A 21,379-nucleotide genomic window follows, 5' to 3' on the forward strand; every position below is an offset into this window, starting at 1 on the left:
GCTGAGAGGTTAAGTGTAAGACCATTGAGGATAATGCCTGATGGGCTAATCTTGCATCTGCCCACAGTCCCTGGGTGTTACAAGGTGGCTTGGCCCAGGGACCACTTAGTGTAAGTGTTGGGCCCATAGAGCTCATTTATTGGTTTCACGGGGTACACTGTCTTCAGCAGTGCATTCGGCCAGGCTTTGTAACAAAGGCTGGGCTGAACCCATGTGGCTGATGTGTAGATCAATGCTTGGGTCCCACGCCATACAAGGAAGCCCAACTGGGCAGCAATTTGGAAGGTTTTTTGAGTACATAACCTTAATGGGCCTTAAGCCCATTTCGAACTGGGCTGATTTGATCAGTCATTTAAAGGGGGCGAATTCTGAAGTGGGTCAGCTAAAAGGATTGGGCTTAGACTGGAAACCTATCCACTCAGAGAGTCCAAGATCTAAATAAGATTTAGATCTGGAAACCTCCTAATTAGATTAGGAGACAGCTGATCTGATCTGCAGATAAGATAAGGATTATCCCTTATCACCAAGGGACTTCTAACCCAAATATGATTTGGAATTAGCAACTCCTAATCTGATTAGGAGCTGATCCCTTTAAGATTATAAAAGGGGAAGGGGGCGGCAGCCTTGAGATATACAATAACATCAATAGCATTCTTCTCTTGAAGAAAGAGAGATTAAGAGATTTCCTGCATACTGCGAATTCTCTTCTGCCGCCACCTTCCTGCCATTGCCATTCCTTCAGTTCGATCTCCAGTTCTTGGGAGCAATCAAGATTGGATCTTGATTTCAATCTTTTGGGAAAAGATTGATTGGAGCTGTACTCACAAGCCGTCCAGTTGATTCTTGCGAAGGGTCAAGTTCTTTTGAAGAACATTGCCGATTCTGCTCCATCCTTCACTGCGCCATCTTCAGTGGGAGCAGATTTTGGATCCTTCCTTGGGCGTGAACACCTCCATTGGGAGATAGTATTTCTCCGTATCAGGTATAATCCTCTCCCACTCCTTTTGGTTCAGATCTGGTTCAATTTATGGTTCAAGATTGATCCTTGAAAATATGATTTTCTAAATAGGGAATACGATTCCCAGTTGAAGGGAGAGATAAAATTTTTGAAATTCGCCCCTTATTCCGCAATCTTTGGGCGTCCATAGGATGGATCTCTCATCCCTTCAGTATTGGATTGGGTTGTCTTTGATATGCCAATCAGTGAGATCAACAAGGATCAAAATCTGGGTATGTTGGGGCAACCTGAGTGGGTGATCATAGTGATAGGATTAGCCTCTTTGTCGGACTAAGTGAATGATAGGGTTTACACTCTCTGATAGAAACCTAAATTTTCGACAGTGAATTTCAACTGTATTAAAATCTAATATTGCAAAATATATTTATGATATATATATTAATATTTTATGAAAAATGTTTGCAAAAGGTTTTAATTCCCGGGATCCATCCGAGAAGAGAGTGTGACACTGTAGCTCATTGATAGACAGGAGTTCTCGTCTACCATCTCCCTCTTCCTTATCCAACCCACATGACCACTTAAGTTATCACGTGGTTGGGTCACTTAGTAGACCATGTGGTCCAGCAGCTCATTGGATCACCCACTCTCCCCATCGGTTCAGATAGAGCACCTTGGCTGAGACAAGCGGTCCACTTCCCCTTCTGGTCACATCAGCATAAGGTCTATCCATTTGTCTTATTTTTAGTTGAAAAACAGCCCACTTGATGTATGGAACTGTTTGATATTAGATGCAAACCAGAAAATGAACAAACAAGAGAGGAAGAGAAGAGAGAGCTGGCGGCAATGAGTGTTAGAGAGTAAGAGGTTTAAACATAACCACACTCTAACACTCTAAATATCTTATTAATAAGTTAATCTTTTACAAATTACAGAGAGGCCCTTGAGTGAGCAGGAAAATACAAAAAACAGACTATTACAGAGTATGGGCCCAGAATAAGGCCCACAACAGAGAGAAACATAACATAACATAAAATGACAGTCTATGGGCCTTTCGGCCCATCTTCTCTACACTCCCCCTCAAGCTGAGCATAGATGTTAATCATGCCCAGCTTGCCAGTGTCATGTTGAAGCCTTCCCTTGGAAATGCCCTTGGTGAGAAAATCTGCCAATTGTCCTTCAGAAGTAATGAATGGAAGACACACTTCACCGGAGGAGACTCTTTCACGAATAAAGTGTCTATCAACCTCAATATGTTTGGTTCTATCATGTTGTACCGGGTTGTGAGCAATGTTGATGGCAGCCTGATTATCACAATACAACATCATGGGTTTGTCATGATCTACCCCAAGTTCTTCCATTAAGGACCTTAGCCACAACAATTCCGAGACTCCATGTGCCATGGCTCTATATTCTGCTTCTGTGGAGGATCGAGCCACAACTGTTTGTTTCTTACTCCTCCAAGAGACAACATTACCAGCCACCAGACTGCAATACCCCGAAGTAGATCTTCTATCATCAATATTTCCAGCCCAATCAACATCAGTATAGGCTTCAAGTTTCAGATGACCATGTTTGGCAAATAGAATTCCTTTTCCTGGAGAGCCTTTCAGATAGCACAAAATCCGTTCTGCTGCTGCCATATGTGTATCTCTAGGAGCATGCATGAACTGGCTAATGCAACTGACAGCATACGCAATATCTGGTCTAGTCATGCACAGGTACAAAAGCTTCCCAAGAAGTCTCTGGAAGACCCCTTTGTCTTCCAACAAAGTTCCATCCGAAGCTGAAAGTTTGTGACTCATATCAATAGGAGTTGCAGCTGGTCTTGCACCCAATTTGTCAGTTTCAGAACAAATCAAGGACATATTTCCTCTGGGAAATAAGAATCCCATCCCTGGATCTGGCAACTTCTATGCCAAGGAAATATCTCAACTCCCCCAGATCCTTAATCTCAAATTCTGTACGGAGGAAAGACTTAAGGCCCAGAATGCCTGAGGCATCATCACCAGTCACTATAATGTCATCAACATACACAATGAGATACACTGCTAGAGACCCACTTTTCTTCACAAAAAGAGTATGATCTGACTGTGTCTGAACATAGTCGAATTTAACAAGTGCAGCTCTAAATCTCTCAAACCAGGCTCTAGGAGATTGTTTGAGGCCATAAAGAGATTTCTTCAGTTTACATACCTTTCCTTGCATATCTTTCCCATACATTCCTGGAGGAAGACACATGTAGACCTCCTCATGTAAGTCACCATTCAGAAATGCATTCTTTACATCTAACTGATAGAGAGGCCAATCAAAGTGAGCTGCCAGAGACAAAAGAACCCTCACAGATGTCATCTTAGCAACAGGGGCAAAAGTTTCCAGATAGTCAATCCCATATGTCTGTGTGTAGCCCTTTGCAACAAGTCTGGCCTTGTACCTCTCAATAGTCCCATCTGCCCTGTATTTAATGGTAAAAACCCACTTGCATCCAACTGGATCCTTCCCTTCAGGCAAATCCACCACCTCCCAAGTACCATTTTCATGTAGAGCATCCATTTCAGCCTGCATGGCATCTCTCCATTCTGGAATCCCAAGAGCTTCTGATACAGACCTAGGAATGGGGTTAGAAGCAACTGAAGAGAGGTAGGCACAATATGAAGGGGAAAGTAGATCGTAAGAAAGGTGTTTGGAAATGCAGTGTGCAGTACACTTCCGCTTTCCTTTCCTAACAGCAATGGGGACATCAAGATCTGGGAAGGAGGATTCCAAGGGAGCTGAAGCAATACCTGTTATCTCATCTGTGATTGGGAGGGTATGAGCCTCATCTGTTGTAAGGGAAACCACTTGCTCATTCCTGGATCTCTGCCTTTGATACACTTTGGGATTATGGGTAGGACGAGGAGGTAAAGAGATAGGAGCACTAGGACAAGAAGAATGAAGTGGCTGATCCTCCTTTGATTCATTTTGGGAGGATACAGATTTGTCAAGAGACTGAACTGGGACAGGAAGGGGAAGAGCAAAAACTTGTGACAGACTCTCCCCCTGTTGACAATGTCCTTCCTGAGAGGAACCATAAAAAGGAGAAAGTTCATCAAAAGTAACATCCATAGAGACATGTCTGGTGCCAGTCTTTGGATCAAAACAACAATAACCCTTTTGTGTGGGGGAGTAACCAAGGAAGATGCATTTGTGGGCTTTTGGTTCAAACTTGTCTCTGCACACTTGGAATGTGAACATAACAGGTACAACCAAACACACGAAGAGGAATTGGGAAGAGATCCTTATCTGGATGAAGAAGACTGAAGGGGGATTTAAACCCTAAAACCCTGGATGGCATACGGTTTATTAGATAGGTAGCAGTAAGTACAGCATCACCCCAAAATCTTGTGGGAACATGTGAGGCAAATAAAAGGCTCCTTGCAACCTCAACAATATGTCTATTTTTCCTCTCAGCAACTCCATTTTGTTCAGGGGTTCTAACACAGGAGCTTTGGTGAATAACCCCCATGTCAGAGAGATACAAGGATAAGCTCTTCTCAAAATACTCTTTTGCATTGTCAGATCTGAAAACCTTAATTCTGGTACCAAATTGAGTTAAAACAAGCTCATGAAATTGCCTCACAAGTCTCGGGACTTCGTCTCGGGATTTCATTAAGTATATCCAAGTGAATCTAGAAAAGTCATCAATAAACAGGATAAAGTATTTGTAGCCCCCCATAGAGGGTAAGTGGTAAGGCCCCCACACATCAGAGTGTACAATATGAAAAAGAAAAAGAGGATCTTTTATTGCTCACAGAGTAATTTTTTCTACAATGCTTTGACAACTGACATGACTCACAATTGAGACTGGACACACTGACTCCCTTAAACAGTTTGGGAAACAAATGACTTAAAGCAGAAAAAGGTAAATGACCCAACCGACAATGACTCAACATAATTTGACTGACAGACTCTGAAGAAGTAGAACCAAAAGCAACATTCTTGGGATGATCAAAGCATTGGCCAGGGGTGTCAAGCAAGTATATTCCATTCGCTTCATGGCCACTCCCAATCACCTTCCGAGACTTCAGGTCCTGAAACACACAGTGAGAAGGGAAAAAGGTTACACAACAATCCAATGACTTGGTCAAGCTACTTACAGATAACAAGTTGGTATTTAACTTAGGTACATGAAGAGTGGAAGATAAAAGTAAAGAGTCTGTAGGCTTGACAGTTCCCTTGCCAGAAATGGGGGCAAGAGAACCATCAGCTAAGGTGATTTTGTCACGGCCAGGAAGCAAATCATATGACACAAACAAAGTGGAAAGGTTGGTCATGTGATCAGAAGCACCTGAGTCAATGATCCAAGGGGTCTTGGGATTACCTGAGGTAGATGCATGGTTAGCAGAAGCCCTTATACCTGAGTGAGCAAATGCAATGGTGGCTGGACTTCCAGAAGGGTTGGATGATGAAGTTACACCTTCAAGCTGGCTGATCATCCTTCCAAACTTCTCATATTCAGCTTTCATGGCTGCCAATTGTGCAGTTGCAGACTCAAACTCTGTATCTGTACTTGTGGCAGTATGTGCACTTCCTGTCTTTCTATTGTCATTCTTCTTCTGGAATCGGATAGGAACAAGACTGGGATGCAATTTCCAGCACTTGTCCTTAGTGTGTTTCGGCTTCTTGCAATATTCACACACCACCTCCTTCTTTCCTATGCCACTGGGAGCTCCTGTAACTCCTTTGGGTTTGATTCCCATATTTGCAAAATGATCATTGATACTAACCCCTTGAACCTGCACTTTCCTCCTACTTTCCTCACTGCTGACCAAAGCATATGCTTGAGACAATGAAACATCTTCCTTGGACAGGATGTTTTGCTTTGTAATGTCATATTCAGAATTGAGCCCTGTCAAGAACTCAAAGACCCTATTCCTTTCAACCAATTTCCTATATGTTTCAGCATCCTTAGGGGTATCCCATGTCACGGCCTCTATCAAATCAATTTCTTGCCATATAGATTTTAGGGCTGAGAAGTATGCTGCAAGTGACTTCTCCCCCTGTCTTAGAATCTTCACATCACTTCTCAGTTTGTAAGCTTTGGCAACATTCAACTTCTAGGAGTAAGTTTCTGCAACACTATCCCAGATTTCTTTAGCCGAGTTCATCCACAAGTAATGTTGGCTAATCTGTGGCTGCATTGAGTTCACAAGCCACCCAATCACTGTGTAATTCTCCTGCACCCATTTCTCATAAGAGGGATCCTCCTCCGGGGGAGCTTTCTTGCTCCCAGAGATAAACCCCCACTTTCCTCTACTGCAAATATGAATTTTTACGGATTGTGACCAGGCCAAATAATTGGTTCCATCCAATTTAACTGTAGTTACAGCCAAAAAGGAATCAGTTGTAGTTCCCAAATTATGTCCATATTCAGCAGTGCTCTTGTTCTCAATTTCTGAGAAGTCCATTATGTAACAGCTTCAATTAGGGTTTCGGCAGGCCTTTAAAAGTGATCTGATTTCAAAGAACTCAGATTGAGTTGAAACAGTAGCAAACAAAACAACTCACAAACTCAGTTCAGAACTGACAGCCGTGAGAACCAAGTTCGGTGGCAGCACTTTCAAAGGGGAGAAACCCTGATTCAGCCTTCAAGGAACAATCAGTAGGCCTCCAAACAATATGTATTCTTGGTTCCCAACAATAATTTCCCAAGGAGAACAAAGAAAACAGTCCACAGTACCTAAGAGGACTTTTTACAAACACTATGTATGCAACAGTCAACACTTCACTGTTAACAAGCAGAAATCTCTTCAAGAACACTTCGTCTAAGTCCAAGAAGCAGCTGAACTAAGTAGAGGCTTGTACCACTTAATTTAGATCAGTTTTTAGCAGTTTGGAAGCCCAATAACAGCCAAACCACACTTCCAGAAATCAGTCCAGCAACAGTGGGCCGAATGGAGGTGTTTTGAATACTTTAACAGTCCTCCCAGATAACAAAAAAAAATAACTCAGCAAAGAACTGAGAAAAGACTTACAGCAAGAGAGTCTCTGGTTTCAACTATAAACCAGGCCGAACACTTGTTCTCTGAGATAATTTCGAAAGTCCTTTTCTCTGATTTCAAATCAGGCCAAACAACTTGCTCTCTGATTCTTCCTGGTCACCAAACCCTTCTCCAAGTGTATAGACACTTGGGCACCCTCCAATGACCTCCAAGAACCAGGCGGATGACTGTAAACTTTCAGCCCTAAAACCTCCTCATGTAGTTGGCTGAACTAGAACCACATGAGGGACACGCCAAGCAATGACCCGCTCTGATACCAAGTTGAAAAACAGCCCACTTGATGTATGGAACTGTTTGATATTAGATGCAAACCAGAAAATGAACAAACAAGAGAGGAAGAGAAGAGAGAGCTGGCGGCAATGAGTGTTAGAGAGTAAGAGGTTCAAATATAACCACACTCTAACACTCTAAATATCTTATTAATAAGTTAATTTTTTACAAATTACAGAGAGGCCCTTGAGTGAGCAGGAAAATACAAAAAACAGACTATTACAGAGTATGGGCCCAGAATAAGGCCCACAAGAGAGAGAAACATAACATAACATAAAATAAAATGACAGTCTATGGGCCATTCGGCCCATCTTCTCTACATTTTTGTTTCAAAAAAATTTGAATTAATTGCCTCAATGGAAGATTTTGAGCCTGCTTTACCCCTGCAACTGTTCCATTTCTTCCTTAACTCTACCACGCATGGCAAACCTATCCTTCACTCCCTGGGAGCCACGTGTGCTCTAGCCTACCACCTCACCATCACCTCCAACCTCCGCTCATCTTCCTCAAAGCGATGCTTTAGCTTTGAGGCCAGCCAAACTCAATACTAGGGCGCCCTATGAGAAAACTTCGATCGATCGAGGCAGGTTTTCTGGTTTTATCCCTGCCACTCTGAGTTCTACAGCACGCAAACTCCTTTGATTTACCTCCAGCAAGGCTCCACGCAAGGTTTTCATGATTTTTTCCATGGTCGATTCATTCCACAAGTTAAAGGGTACCCTAACAGTTTAGGGTACCCAAAAGGTGTTCAGTACCAAACATGGTCTTAGATCCTAAGTTCTCCCCTCTTTCTGGGATATCATCAATGGAAATAACTCTAACAACTCCATACAATTCGGGTGGAGATTTGAATTGAATATCCTTTATTCGTGCCAAAGGCCTGGTACTGTATATGAATGCTCCATGAAGGCAGTCCTTTGGAGAAGGAATATCATCCACATAGATGGCCTCACCTACAAGATGTGACATTAATGATCAACAAAGAGGCCACCTTAAGCATCCATTAAATAAAAATATTTCTATTTTAGTGAGAGCGCAATAAATAAAGGGATGGCTATGACTTTAAAAGTAATGAAAATTGTGAGAAAGACAAATTCAGGTCTAATCAATATTAATTACCTTGAAACTTAATCTAATAATTAAAACATCTACCCTTAATCCTAAAACTAAGTAAGAAAAAAAAAATCATGATTCAGGTAGTTGCATTGTCATCAACAATAAAATCTCCAAGAATTAGAAGGTGGATGTTGGGAAGATGGAGAAGATGGAGGAGAGAATGAAAGTTCTTCAGGCAAGCTTAGTTGGAAGAATCGTAGGATGCAGGTTGGATGTAGAAAATATTGAAGTTTGGATGGTCATGTAATGGGGAAAAGAAAAGATAATGCCATAATGGGAGTGAGAAGTCTATGTGGCGGGCTTCTTCATTCATGTTCACAGTATGGAAGTGACAGACTAGGTATTGGAGTCTGAGAAATCGATTTCCACAAAGTTTGATCTTCGGTTGGGAAGATGGTATCCAGCAGCAGGGGTAATTGGCATGAGAAAAAGGAGTGCAGTGTGGCAGTTGTTGGTTCGGCTCTTATTAGTGTTTAAGTTGGTCTTATTTGTGTCTTATGTTCTTAGTTATTGGGCCTTAGTTATTGGGCCTAAACCTGTTTAATGTTTTAATTGTTTATTTGTCTAGGTGTCCCATCACTAATCAGGGGCATTCTAGTCCATTCATGTAATATTATTTTATAATCATCTATATAAACTTGTTGGGTCGGCTGAAGAGTTAATGCCGCCTCTCTCAGATCTTCTTCTCCCTCTTCTTCGACTGCTGTAATCCAGCAAACATGGTATCAGAGCAAGGTTTGTTTGTCTGATTACAGCCATCACCTTTTGGCCCTTCTCTTTTTTTTTTTCTTTTCCTTTCTCTCTTCTGTCTTGGTCGCTGTGAAGAAACCCTAGGGCTGACCGTAGAGCACAGCAAGGTCTGTATCTAGGGTTTCCCTTGGTTGTAGGGCCCAAGGGGAGTTTGTTCCAGAGATCGATGCCCTACTAGACACCTTACAGCAGGTAGTAGCCATTCGGCTGCTAAGAGATCTGTGTGGAACAGATCTAGGTGGAAGGGCAGACTTCGACAGTCCTAGTTCGGTTCGTACAGTTGGTCACAGTCTACTACAACAGAAATCAAAGTCCAGCCCAGTCCAGAAGAGTTCTGCACTGTACAGAAGTGGAGTGTTCTTGGTTTCAGTTCTGTTACAAGGGGTTCTCAGGCCTGCAACAGCTTCGGTAAGTCTGAAATTGTGCTCTTTGCACTGAGTTTTTCAATTGTGATCACTGTAAGAGGAAGGAGATGTCTTCAATATCGGGGGAAGTGTCTTCTAGGGATAATAGACCTGGTGGGAGGTCTCCTAATCTGGAAAATCCAAATCTGCACAGCTTGCAGATCACCAGTGTACTGTTAGATGAATATAATTTCAGAGAATGGTCTGTTTCAGCCATGCTCTTCATTACTTCTTGGGATCTTACGGGTTATCTAGATGGCCAGAAGAAGGAACCTGCAGTGGGTAGTGTGGAATATGCAGTATGGCGTAGGGAAAATGCTACTATTATGTCCTGGCCGCTTGCTTCGATGACTTCAAGAGTGACCAGGAGGACTGTTCAACACTTTCCGACTGCTGCTAAAATTTGGGAGAAAGTCTCTAAAACTTATGGACAGAGAAAGAACAATACCAGAATTTATAGGCTGAACCAAGACATTGCTGCATTGAGACAAGGAGACATGACAGTTGCAACATATTTTGCAACCCTAGAAGGATTATGGGAAGAACTCGATCACCATCTTATTCTTGATTGGGAGAATGCAAAAGGCAAGGAGAGGCATGATAAACAAATTGAGGAGGGTAGAGCCTTTAAGTTCTTGGCTGGCTTAGACCCAATGTTTGAGAGCATAAGGTCTCAAATTTTGGGAAGGGATGAACTGCCAGATTTACATCATGTCTATTATCTAGTAAAGAATGAAGAGGTTAGGAGGAAAGAGATGCAAGTTGGCACTCAAACACAGCCAGCCGAAGAGTCTGTTGAACATTCAGCCCTAATTTCTTCAAACCAAAAGGGGAGCAAGCATTCAGACAAGAGGCATCTTAAGTGCTCTCATTGTGGTGGTAAAAGGCATGTAAAAGAGACTTGTTGGGTTCTTTATCCTCATCTGAAACCAGCTACTTTAAGGAAAGACAGGAACCCCCAGAAGAATCAAACAGCAAGTGGGAATCATGTTACTAGTTACAGTGGTGGTAGCTCGAAGAATACATCTATAGTTGCATCTTCTCCCATGGGATAGACTGCTAATTTCCCCACATCCGAATCCTTGGGTTTCACTGCTGATGAGGTAGAGGTCCTTAGCCGGGCCTTAACCTGTCTAAGGACTAATTCTCTTGCTTCCACCTCTCTTGCCAAATCAAGTATTGTCTCTGCTTATAGTACAACTAGTTCCATTGACTCTACTTCTTGGATTATTGATTTTGGTGCCACTGACCACATGACACACATGTCCTCTTTATTTTCTTCTTACCAATTGATGTCTGGCCAAGATAAGATGAGGGTTGTTGATGGTTTCCTCTCCACCATCTCGGGGAAAGGGGGAGTTGACCTAAGCAAGAACCTCTCTCTTAAATCTGTTCTACATGTTCCCAATCTTACTTCCAATCTCTTATCTGTTTCAAAGCTTACCAAGAATTTAAACTGTAGTGTAACTTTCTTTCCTACTCATTGTGTCTTTCAGGACAGATTGACGAAGAGAACGATTGGGAGCGGCCATGAGTGTGGAGGTCTCTACTATTTTGATGCAGACATAAGTTCGGTCTTACAATCATCTGCAACCAGTAGTCAGAATAATGAGGAGTCAATAGCTAGGTTACACTTGTGGCATGCTAGGCTAAGTCATTTACCTTTTTCATCATTGCAAGGGTTGTTTCCTGAATTATTTAAGGGTATTTCAAGTCAAAGTCTAGTTTCTGAAGTGTGTCAGTTGTCAAAACAATGTAGAACCCTTTATCCAATTTCTAGTAATGAAATTCAAGCTCCTTTTGATTTGGTCCATTTTGATGTTTGGGACCCTTCACCCCTTGTTTCTATGGATGGCTTTCGTTACTTTATCAGTTTTATTGATCACTATTCACAATGCACATGGATCTACTTGTTAAAAGGACGTCATTAAATGCCACGGATAACCATGCCATTTTGTAAAATGATTGAGACTCAATTTGACAAGAAGATTAAACAATTCGTTCAGACAATGCTGCGGAATATTTTGAAAGGTCCTTGAACCTGTTCATGGAGGATGCTGTCATGATACATCGGTCATCTTGTGCTAGTACCCCTCAACAGAATGGGGTTGCTAAGCGCAAAAATAGACACTTATTGGAGACCGCTCGAGCTTTATTATTTCAGCACAAGGTGCCCAAGCACTACTGATCTCAAGCTGTCCTTACCGCATCATATCTGATAAATCGGATGCCATCCAAGGTGTTGGGTATGAAAACTCCTTTCTCTATCCTTTGCCCTAATCTTCCAGATTTTCCTCTTCCACCTAGGGTCTTTGGTTGTGTGTGCTTTATACATCTTAAGGATCCGAAGAAGTCCAAGTTGGATCCTAGGGCTACGAAAGGAATCTTTCTAGGGTACTCTCCTACCCAAAAATGTTACAAGTGTTATGATCCCATCACCAAGAAGAAATATGTCACAAAAGATGTGGTATTTTTTGAGTCTCACTCCTATTTTCATTCTTCCTAGAATCCTCTTCAGGGGGAGACTAGTGGGATGGAAGAGGATTCTTCTTTGGATTCTCCTTCCCCCTCCTGTTTTGTGCCTCTCTCTGCCTCGAACCTTCCATCCTCTCCTCCTGATCCTCCTAGCTGTAGCATCCCGGGTGAACCTAGTGAGGCTCCCATTACTCCTGTTACCACTCTTGATCCTGCAGATGTAACTGGAGACACCAGTAAGCAACAAAAAGATATAAGAATCACCTACAACAGAAGGAAAAAAGACCCTCCAACTCATGGCAGCAATCAATTGGACTCGGATCAATCTGCCTCAGCAACTTCAGGTAATCCTATCACTCATACTTCTGATTTGGATCTCCCTATTGCTCTTCGTAAGTCTACCCACTCTTGTACTATCCAACACCCCATTGCTGAATTTGCCTCTTACTCATGTTTATCTCCTCGTTATTATTCCTTTGTGTCTGCTCTCTCCTCAGTGCATGTTCCTACTAGGTACTCAGAAGCAGTGTCTGATCCAAGATGGAAAGAGGCTATGAATGAGGAAATGAAAGCCCTAATGAAAGCAAAGACTTAGGAATTAGTGGATCTACCAGAAGGGAAGAGCACTGTAGGATGCAAGTGGGTGTTCACTGTAAAGCATAGGGAGGATGGGTCCATTGAAAGATTCAAGGCCAGACTTGTGGCAAAGGGGTTTACTCAAAACAAAGGGATTGACTACAAAGAGACCTTTGCTCCAGTTGTGAAGCTCAACACAATTCGGGTCTTAGTGTCATTGGCTACAAATTTCTCATGGGAGCTACATCAGTTGGACGTAAAAAATGCTTTTCTAAATGGTGATCTACGTGAAGAAGTATTTATGGATCCTCCACCAGGTTATGGCTTTGATGGGAAAGTATGTAAACTGAGGAAAGCATTATATGGGCTTAAGCAGTCTCCTCGGGCTTGGTTTGAGAGACTTTGTGGGGCCATGAAGAGAGTGGGATACACTCAAAGTGGTGCAGATCATACTTTGTACATAAGGAAAAAAAAAATAGCCGACTTACGGTGTTAATCGTCTATGTGGATGATATGGTGATTACAGGGGATGATCTGGAAGAGATAAAAAGATTAAAGGAGTTCTTGGCTTCTGAGTTTGAAATCAAAGACTTGGGCCATCTGAGATACTTCCTTGGAATTGAAGTTGCTAGATCAAAAGAGGGCATCTATATATGTCAGCGGAAGTATGTCCTTGACCTACTAGGGGAGACAAGTATGATGGGGTGTAGACCAGAAAATACTCCAATAGAGCAGAACCATGGTCTACAGGAATCAGTTGGAGATGACTACCTTGATAGAGAAAGATACCAAAAACCGGTAGGCAAGCTGATATATTTGTCTCTCACTCGACCGGATATTGCTTATGTTGTACATGTAGTCAGCCAGTTCATGCACTCTCCAAAGATTCCCCATATGAGAGCAGTGGAAAGAATTCTCAGGTATTTGAAGAATTTCCCAAGAAAAGGAATTCTGTTCAAAAAACACAACAAAATTGAAATTGAAGCATATACTAATGCAGATTGGGCCGGCTCTATTGGGGACAGGAAGTCTACTTCTGGGAATTGCACGTTTGTTGGAGGAAATCTGATTAAATGGCGAAGTAAAAAGCAGAATGTAGTTTCCAAATCGAGTACAAAGGCTGAATATCAAGCTATGGCCCATGGTGTTGCAGAACTGTTGTGGCTTAGAACCCTTCTTGGTGAGCTCGGGGTAAAAGTCGAGTGTCCTCTCAGGATGTACTGTGACAACAAGGCTGCCATCAACATTGCAAATAATCCAGTGCAACATGATAGGACGAAGCACATTGAGATTGACCAGCACTTCGTTAGAAAAAGAATTGTCTCAGGAGAACTCTGCATTCCTTATACTCCTTCCGAGATGCAGATTGCAGATGTGTTAACTAAAGGACTAGCTTCAACGAAGTTCTCAGACGTACTTGGCAAGCTAAACATGATTGACATCCATGCTTAGCTTGAGGGGGAGTGTTGGTTCGGCTGTTATTAGTGTTTAAGTTGGTCTTATTTGTGTCTTATGTTCTTAGCTATTGGGCCTAAACCTGTTTAATGTTTTAATTGTTTATTTGTCTAGGTGTCCCATCACTAATCAGGGGCATTCTAGTCCGTTCATGTAATATTATTTTATAATCATCTATATAAACTTGTTGGGTCGGCTGAAGAGTTAATGCCGCCTTTCTCAGATCTTCTTCTCTTCTTCTTCCTCTCCCTCTTCTTCGATTGTTGTAATCCAGCAAACAGTATGGAAGTGACAGACTAGGTATTGGACTCTGAGAAATCGATTTCCACAAAGTTTGATCTTCGGTTGGGAAGATGGTATCCAACAGCAGGGGTAATTGGCATGAGAAAAAGGAGTGCAGTGTGGCTTGGAGTGGTTGGTATCCCCTTGCATGCGTGGAGTGTGCTTACCTTCCAAGAGATTGGGGAGTGCCGTGGAAGATTTCTTGCTTTTGATAATAGGGATCAAACTTGGGACAAGCTGGACCTGGCAAGAATCCTGGTAGAAGTTGAGGATGTCTCCAGCATTCCAAGTTCTTTGAGACTTCAATTCGCAAGGGAATGGTATGATCTTAGGTTTCTTTTGGAAGGGGAGGATTCATCAGCTCTGCACTCTTGCAAGGTCGACGCTAAGGCTCAAGACGTAGAAGTCAACTAGAGGGCTGAGATGGTTTCGAATCCAGGAGAGTTTTGCAACAAAGATTGTTGAGGAGGTGAACAGTCACAAAGAGAAGGAAGTTGAAGGAGAGGATTTCGGGCTGGGTGGAAAAGGGAATTCGATTGAAGGGGTGGGGATAAAAACGTCCAAAGAAAGACACATGGGAGAGGGAGGGGCGCAAAGTGAGGAAGCCCAAGAGTCAAGTGTTGGACTTGACTTGAAAAGAAAGGAGCAGGTTGTTGCATGTTCGGAGGAGGTGAATGGGATGTGTGGGGCCCATTCTTCTAGTGGTAAGTTCGAATAGAATCAGGCTAGATTCGAATTCGAAATCGATTATAAAAAACATTATTCGAATTCAATTTGATATCCAGCGGATATCGAATGTTTCATTTCGAATTCGAATTCTATTATTTAAATCGAATATTCGAATCGATTCGAATTCGACCGGCATGAGGCCTATAATCTTAAATGACTGATTTTGGAAAGAAAAGCAAGTAATTAGCTTGAGAAAAGAGGCAGGGGATTGACGACAGCAGTCATGGGTTTCCGGCGGTGGGCCAAGTGTGAGTGTGTGACGGCGGCAGTCGGGGTTTCTAACGGTGTAAATGCGATGGTAGTGAGCAGTGTTGGCCGGTGATGCTTGACTGTTGCAGAACAATGACCCGTGATGCTGGATAGTTGAGGGCCTTGAGGTGTTGAGTTTGAGTTTGAGTAGCGGCAAAGGAGATGGTAGTGGTCAGTGCTCGACTGCTATCATTCATGCTGCCATCGCTGTTGATAGCTTGCAAAGATTGGAAAAAAAAAAGAGGGAGAAAGAGGAAAAGAAGAGAGAGAGAGGGAGAGGGAGAGGGAGAGGGAGGAAGAAGAATAAAATTAAAACTTAAAAGAGGGAGAGGAAATGACAAGAGAGAGAGAGGGAGGGGAGAGGAAGGGCCATCGAGAAGAGAGAGAGAGAGAGGGGGGGAGAGGCCCGAGAGGGGAGGGGAAGTGTCATCGAGAAGAGAGAGAGAGAGAGAGAGAGAGAGGGGGAAGAGGCTCGATAGGGGAGGGGAAGGGTCATTGAAATGACCACTCGAGTAGGTAGGTGTAGGTGACATCATTTGTCAGCTTTTTTTATGAGGGACATGACCCCTCTTTAAGACTTTAAATGTATATAATTATTACTAATATATATTAAATGTATATAATTAATCAAAATCGAATTTTAATCGAATCGGATCAACACTAATTCGAATTCGAATGTATAAATTCAAAATCGACCATTAAATTTATCGAACCATTCGAATTCGATTCAATTACGTCGGATATCGAATTCGGAATCGGATAATCGGATACCGTTTACACCCCTAGAACTAAGAAAGGGGATCTTAGAAGGAGAAATTGGGAGTCTAGGTTAGGGTTTTAAAGAGGGGCAAAATAGGAAAAAATGGGGAAGGTCGGAGGTAGCAGTCAAAGATTGATTGGGTTTGGATTATCACAAGGTAGGAAGGAGGAGAGAAGGAGATTCAAAGGGTGAAAAGGAGGCAGGATGACGGCAACCAGGTGAAAGAGAATGAGAATATGAAGCAAAAGACAATCAAGTTAAGTGGATTTGCGGGTGCAGTCTCAAGCTCCAATCCAGAGAGGAAGAAGTGACTGGGGAGTTTTGAGCTACGTGTGGATGCATCACTTGTTGTGGAGAGCTCGCAATGGCATAGTAATCATACTGCAGGGGAGGCAGAGAGGTTAGGAGAACCTGAAGAGGAATCTAGGAAGAAAAGCTTGCATAAGAAAGGCTGGAAGCTAGAAGGATCATTGGAAGTTAAAGAGGAAGTGATTGTTCAAGCTCGCGGGATCAACCAAGGTCTGGAAGGTGTTAAATCATCCCAAAGTTATTCCCAATTTAAGAACCAGTTTCTGGAAACTCGTATAGACATTGGAAGTGGAGGTTCGAGTGGTGAAGAAGCCACAAACAGGGAACGTGGAAGAATTATCGACGAGGACTATGTTGTGACAAAGGGAAGCACAGAGAGTATTCTACTTGGCTCGACAAATCTAGAGATCATTGCTCGCTTGAACACTGAGGTAAGCTCCAACATTGTATTTCCTTCAACAATGTTAGAAGACATCAATAAAGAAGGGGAGGAGAAGGGAGCCAAAGTTGAAGAGGAGGAAGGCAGGGGAAGCGAACTGAACAGAAAATATCCTAGTGGGGAGGACATAGATGAGCATAAGCAAAGAGTTTATAATAGAAAAAGAAGGGATATTTATCTGGAAATGAAGGAACAAGGGGTGAGAGGGGGGAAGTGAGAGAGCAGGATGGCCTTGAGGAGAGAGGTCTCAGAAGAGGAGGGCTCTAGAAAAGGAAAGGTGGATATTGAAGAGCTAGTGGAGAGATAGATTGAGGTGAGAAAATCTAGGTTTATTTTTTCTGGGTGGGGAGAGAGTGGTTAGAAGGGCGATTGAGCTTTCCAAAAGGAGCAGGAGAGAAGAACAAAACAAGAAAAAAGTTTTAGAGGAGGCAGGTGAGGCGTGGGAAGGAAGAGGATTTGGTAGGGGAAGAGTGAAGGGGTTGCCAAAAGAGAAAGGAGAGAACGGACAGTGGAGGCAGGAGATGGAAATCAGATTGTTATCACTTGGTTTGACTGATGGAGGTTGTTGGTAAGTCTATTTCAGACTGTCCTGGAGATGCCTGAATTTGCACAAGTCAAGAAAGAAGAGTTCGGGGACAGCCTTTGGGAATTGCTGGGATTGCAATTTTGTAATATGGTCGGTTGGTTTTGACTTTGATATGTTTTTTTTTTTTTCGTTATTGATGTTGTTTTGAGTTATTTCTAGGTGTTGAATTAACATCCTCGGTGTAAGCATTCGACCTGGTTTCCAGTCACTTCACTATTGCCTGAAATTTCCTCACCTCCCATCTCATCTTCATTCTCCACTCCAGCATCGGCCCTAGCATTCTGCTCCTCATTGGGACAGAGGCTACTCTTTAAAACATTGAAGTCAGAGTTTTTTTCTTTTATCGCTTTCCTAAACATTTTCACCCACCTCAGTTCTCTCCAAACGATCTTCCACGTCCCCCTTACTACCAAGCTTAGGATGTTGGTCCACCACCTCTTTAACTAACGAAACTGCACATCTGAAGTGTTTTCACTTCCCTCCTTTACCTTGTCTAAGACACTGTGAGAACCTTTCTCAGGAGATACAGATCTAGTTCTGCCAGTAGCCCTTCCTTGTGAAATGCCGATTTCAATAGTCACTAAGAGTGCTTGTGAGTCAATCTTTTCTGAAGATGCCTCAATCTCCGGGTACCTTGACTCACACAAATCACCAGAATGAAACTTAGTAATCACCCACTCCCAAATCTCTTCCTTCCTTCTTCCTTAAACAAAATGGGGGTATCGATTTTTAAATCTTATCACCTTTTTCGCCCTCAGCTACTTAGTCGTGCTATTCCTCACCCATCGTCCACCCTTGGGGTGAAGCCAAATCGCTTCTGATCAAGTGTGATGGAACCCTTGAGAATCAGCCCTCGGGCAACTCTGTAAAAAATCCCTCTTCAAATCGACGTTCTCTGAAAAAAATGGCTGGAGCAGACAATGGACGAAAATTATCGTCCTCTAATGGCCTACTCAAAAAATCGGGTTCTCGACTCGCCTGGCAATTTAAAGCCTCACGTGATCTCCTCTTGCTTGGTCCATCAACCCGGCCTGGTTCAGTAAAATGGTGAATCCTCTACAATCGAAACCTGCAAGAGTAACTTTCCAGTTACCAAAAACGCTTCCCCTCCAACCTTTCCAGTTTCCACTTCTCCCAACCTTCCTTCTCCACGTGTCACCCATCCCACCAATAAGCCATCATCTTCAACCTTCAAACTCTTCTTCCACAGACGTTTCAAATTCTGTCAAGCACCAGACCTTCAACCAGAAGCCACCGGAGAAAAGATCAATGGCTCAAGGAATATCAAGCTAGGGTTTGTGAGAAAATATCTAAACTGCAACTGTAATCCTTGCTATTGTTTTATAGTGGATTTCTCCTTCTCTGATGCCTGTGGACATAAACTATAAGCTGAATCACATAAATCTCTGTGTGTGTGTTTGAGTACTCTGTTTGTGCTTTCCTGTTTTCTCTACTTTCCAATCATATTTTTCAGTTCTTGGATTTGTTCTTTCTACAACAAAACCTTCCAATTCTACATCATTCTAGCTTTGCATTTAACGTATCTGTACTATTATCAATCAATACTACATCAATAGAAAACAACATAAACCACAAGACCTCCTCCTGTAAATATCTAGTAAGTTCATCTATAACAATTATTGTGTAAGAAAATAATGATATATAATAATTATAAAAATATAGAGATAGAAGCAGTCAGGTGATATACCAAAAGAAAAGGAAAGAAGTATAGAGTTAGGATGAAAGGAAAGGAGCCACCACATATATAAAACAAAATAATTATTTGAGTGCAACAAACCAGAAGCTTGGATCTCAGCTCCAGCTTTCTTAGTCGGTTCTCCAACTGGACTATACTCCCTATTAAACTCCACAAGCTGATTTCCAGATGACAGCAGAGAAGGCATATGAACATGATCATTATTACTTTCATGTTTAGAATTCTTTTTTAGCAAAGTATCCATATATACCCCATTCAAGCCACCATATAGATTTGTGGAACCAGCTTCAAGCATAGGATAAAGAAAATCAAAAAGGAAGCCAACAGCCAGACTTATTCGATAAGCAGGACATGAAGTTCCCTCTTCAGGCACCACAGTTGCTTTCAGTAATTCAATAGCCTCAAATAGAAGATTCAAACCGAGTGACTTTCCAGCTAAAAGCCCCTCAACTTTCCTTGCCCTTATTGCATATTTAGTCCCATAGGCACCAAAAGCTAACCGAATGCTTTCTACGACAACAGAAGTTTTGCAGGAAGAAACCTCTGCTAAGAAAGCAGCATTGAGGTATGGCAATGCATTCCCAAGTGGTCGTTGTGCAGCTCGATAGCTTTCAAAGTGCAACTTAGTTTTGGTTTCAAATAAAAATCTTCTTACTGATTCCCAACTGGGGATTCTAACACTTATAATTATAGTTTTAAAATCACATGGTGGCCTTTCCAAGAATTCTCCTAATGTAAGTTCAGTTCTTTCTGGACCTGTCTGTATAACTATTGATGAATCAACAGCAAGAAGTATTGTGGCAATATCAGAGGGAAAATGGTTCCTTTGTGCCATGATCAAATTACCCCCCAAACTCGCTGTATTCCTGAGGTTCTTTGATGCAACCTTCTCCATATGATCAGCAATCTTTTTTATCATTTCTCCATTTGAGTGAAACCCACCTTCACTTTCTTCTTTCAAGGCTTGGATGGCTTTAGAGATTGTCACAGCTGCACCAATTTCAATCCCCGTTTTGTCCCTTCTTATCAAAGAGAGTTCAGGGATATGTCTTAGATCAATGTACCTTTTGTACTGCTCTTGTTCCTTGTAGTAGCCTACCCCTGTGTTCCCAACAACTAGTTTTATCCTGTTTCCATCTTCTTCAGTTTCCAATAGGCTCTGAAGTTCCTCAATACTGGCAGGACTGTACCAATAATAGTCATTGAAATCAGAAAGTGATTTCGACTTGATTTCCTTTTTCAAAAACTCAGGAAAGGTACAAATTTCATTACTATGGCTGTAGAAGGGTAATCTACTCAACATCTCCTCTTTATTCTCACCCTTTCTCCAAAAACAATTGAGGCCCAGGTCCTCCAAATCCACATCAGATGCAAAGCTTTTACAAACATCAGCAATGGGCCGATAACCAGTGCAGCGGCAGAGGTTTCCTGAAATAGACTTCTCAATTTCTGATACAGTGAGCTTGGAGAAACCAGAAGGTGGGTCTGGCCCTGGGGTCTTCTCAGAATTCAGTAGAGCTGAGAAAAGAGACATGCACATGCCTGGAGTGCAAAATCCACACTGAGAAGCATGGAACCCAGCAAACCTTTGGTGGATTGGGTGGAACCCATCTTTTCTGTTTCCAAGACCTTCTGTTGTTGTAATAGAACATCCATGTAAACTGCAAAGAAGTGTCAGACATGAACTCACTGTGAAGTCTTCAACTTTTTCAAGCACAGGATCGTACTTTGACAGAAGAACCACGCATGCACCACAACCGCCTGCAACCAAAAATTCGAACTGAATATTAGATGCAAAATTTATTCTCCAATCAATCTAAGAAGACCTATATGATGGAAATTTCTCTTCTAAATAAGAGGAAAAAAAAAGAATGTAATCGAATCATAATCTCCAAGAAATAAAACAGAGTAGCAGTAATGAATTCCATAAGAGTCCAAACCTTACACAAGAAATTTAACACCAAATGCCACAGATAATAGTCCACCAACAGTTTGAAGAGAAGCACCAATAAAATTATGTATCCAATGTTAAAGCATTCAATTTCAGAGATGCCACAGAAGCCAAAACTAAACTACTGTACTACTAATGTTTTTTTATTTTCTTTAACTTGCTAAAGAAGCCATAACCCATTAATAAGAACCTTCTCAATATGCTAAAGAAGCCAGATAAACGAACCATACTCCTAGAACACCTAACCAAACAATTATATCCATACTGTTAAAGAAAAAACCAACCGCATAGAAGCCCGAAATTCTGTATTAATGA

At 42.1% G+C, this 21,379-nt stretch overlaps 2 protein-coding genes across 2 annotated transcripts in view; both read right to left on the minus strand.

Annotated features, from left to right (window-relative positions):
• The window catches only part of LOC104604187 (abscisic-aldehyde oxidase-like), a 72,564-nt gene that overhangs the window by 50,651 nt on the left and 534 nt on the right, over positions 1 to 21,379 (minus strand). The window contains exons 2-3 of the mRNA XM_088897868.1: positions 19,195 to 20,874; positions 8,004 to 8,219 (exon numbers count right to left, since the gene is read on the minus strand). Coding sequence (XP_088753994.1) covers positions 8,004 to 8,219; positions 19,195 to 20,874 — 1,896 coding nt within the window. The remainder of the gene's footprint in view (positions 1 to 8,003; positions 8,220 to 19,194; positions 20,875 to 21,379) is intronic.
• On the minus strand, positions 1,794 to 7,989 carry LOC148802317 (uncharacterized). Its single transcript, XM_088897055.1, has 2 exons — positions 5,352 to 7,989; positions 1,794 to 5,025 (listed from the first exon to the last, which is right to left on the minus strand). The coding sequence occupies exons 1-2, from the start codon at positions 5,692 to 5,694 to the stop codon at positions 4,988 to 4,990; spliced, it is 381 nt and encodes a 126-aa protein (XP_088753181.1). The 5' UTR covers positions 5,695 to 7,989; the 3' UTR covers positions 1,794 to 4,987.

This window comes from Nelumbo nucifera, chromosome 2, assembly GCF_055504915.1.
Source record: "Nelumbo nucifera cultivar China Antique chromosome 2, China Antique-T2T, whole genome shotgun sequence".
Lineage (NCBI taxonomy): Eukaryota > Viridiplantae > Streptophyta > Magnoliopsida > Proteales > Nelumbonaceae > Nelumbo > Nelumbo nucifera.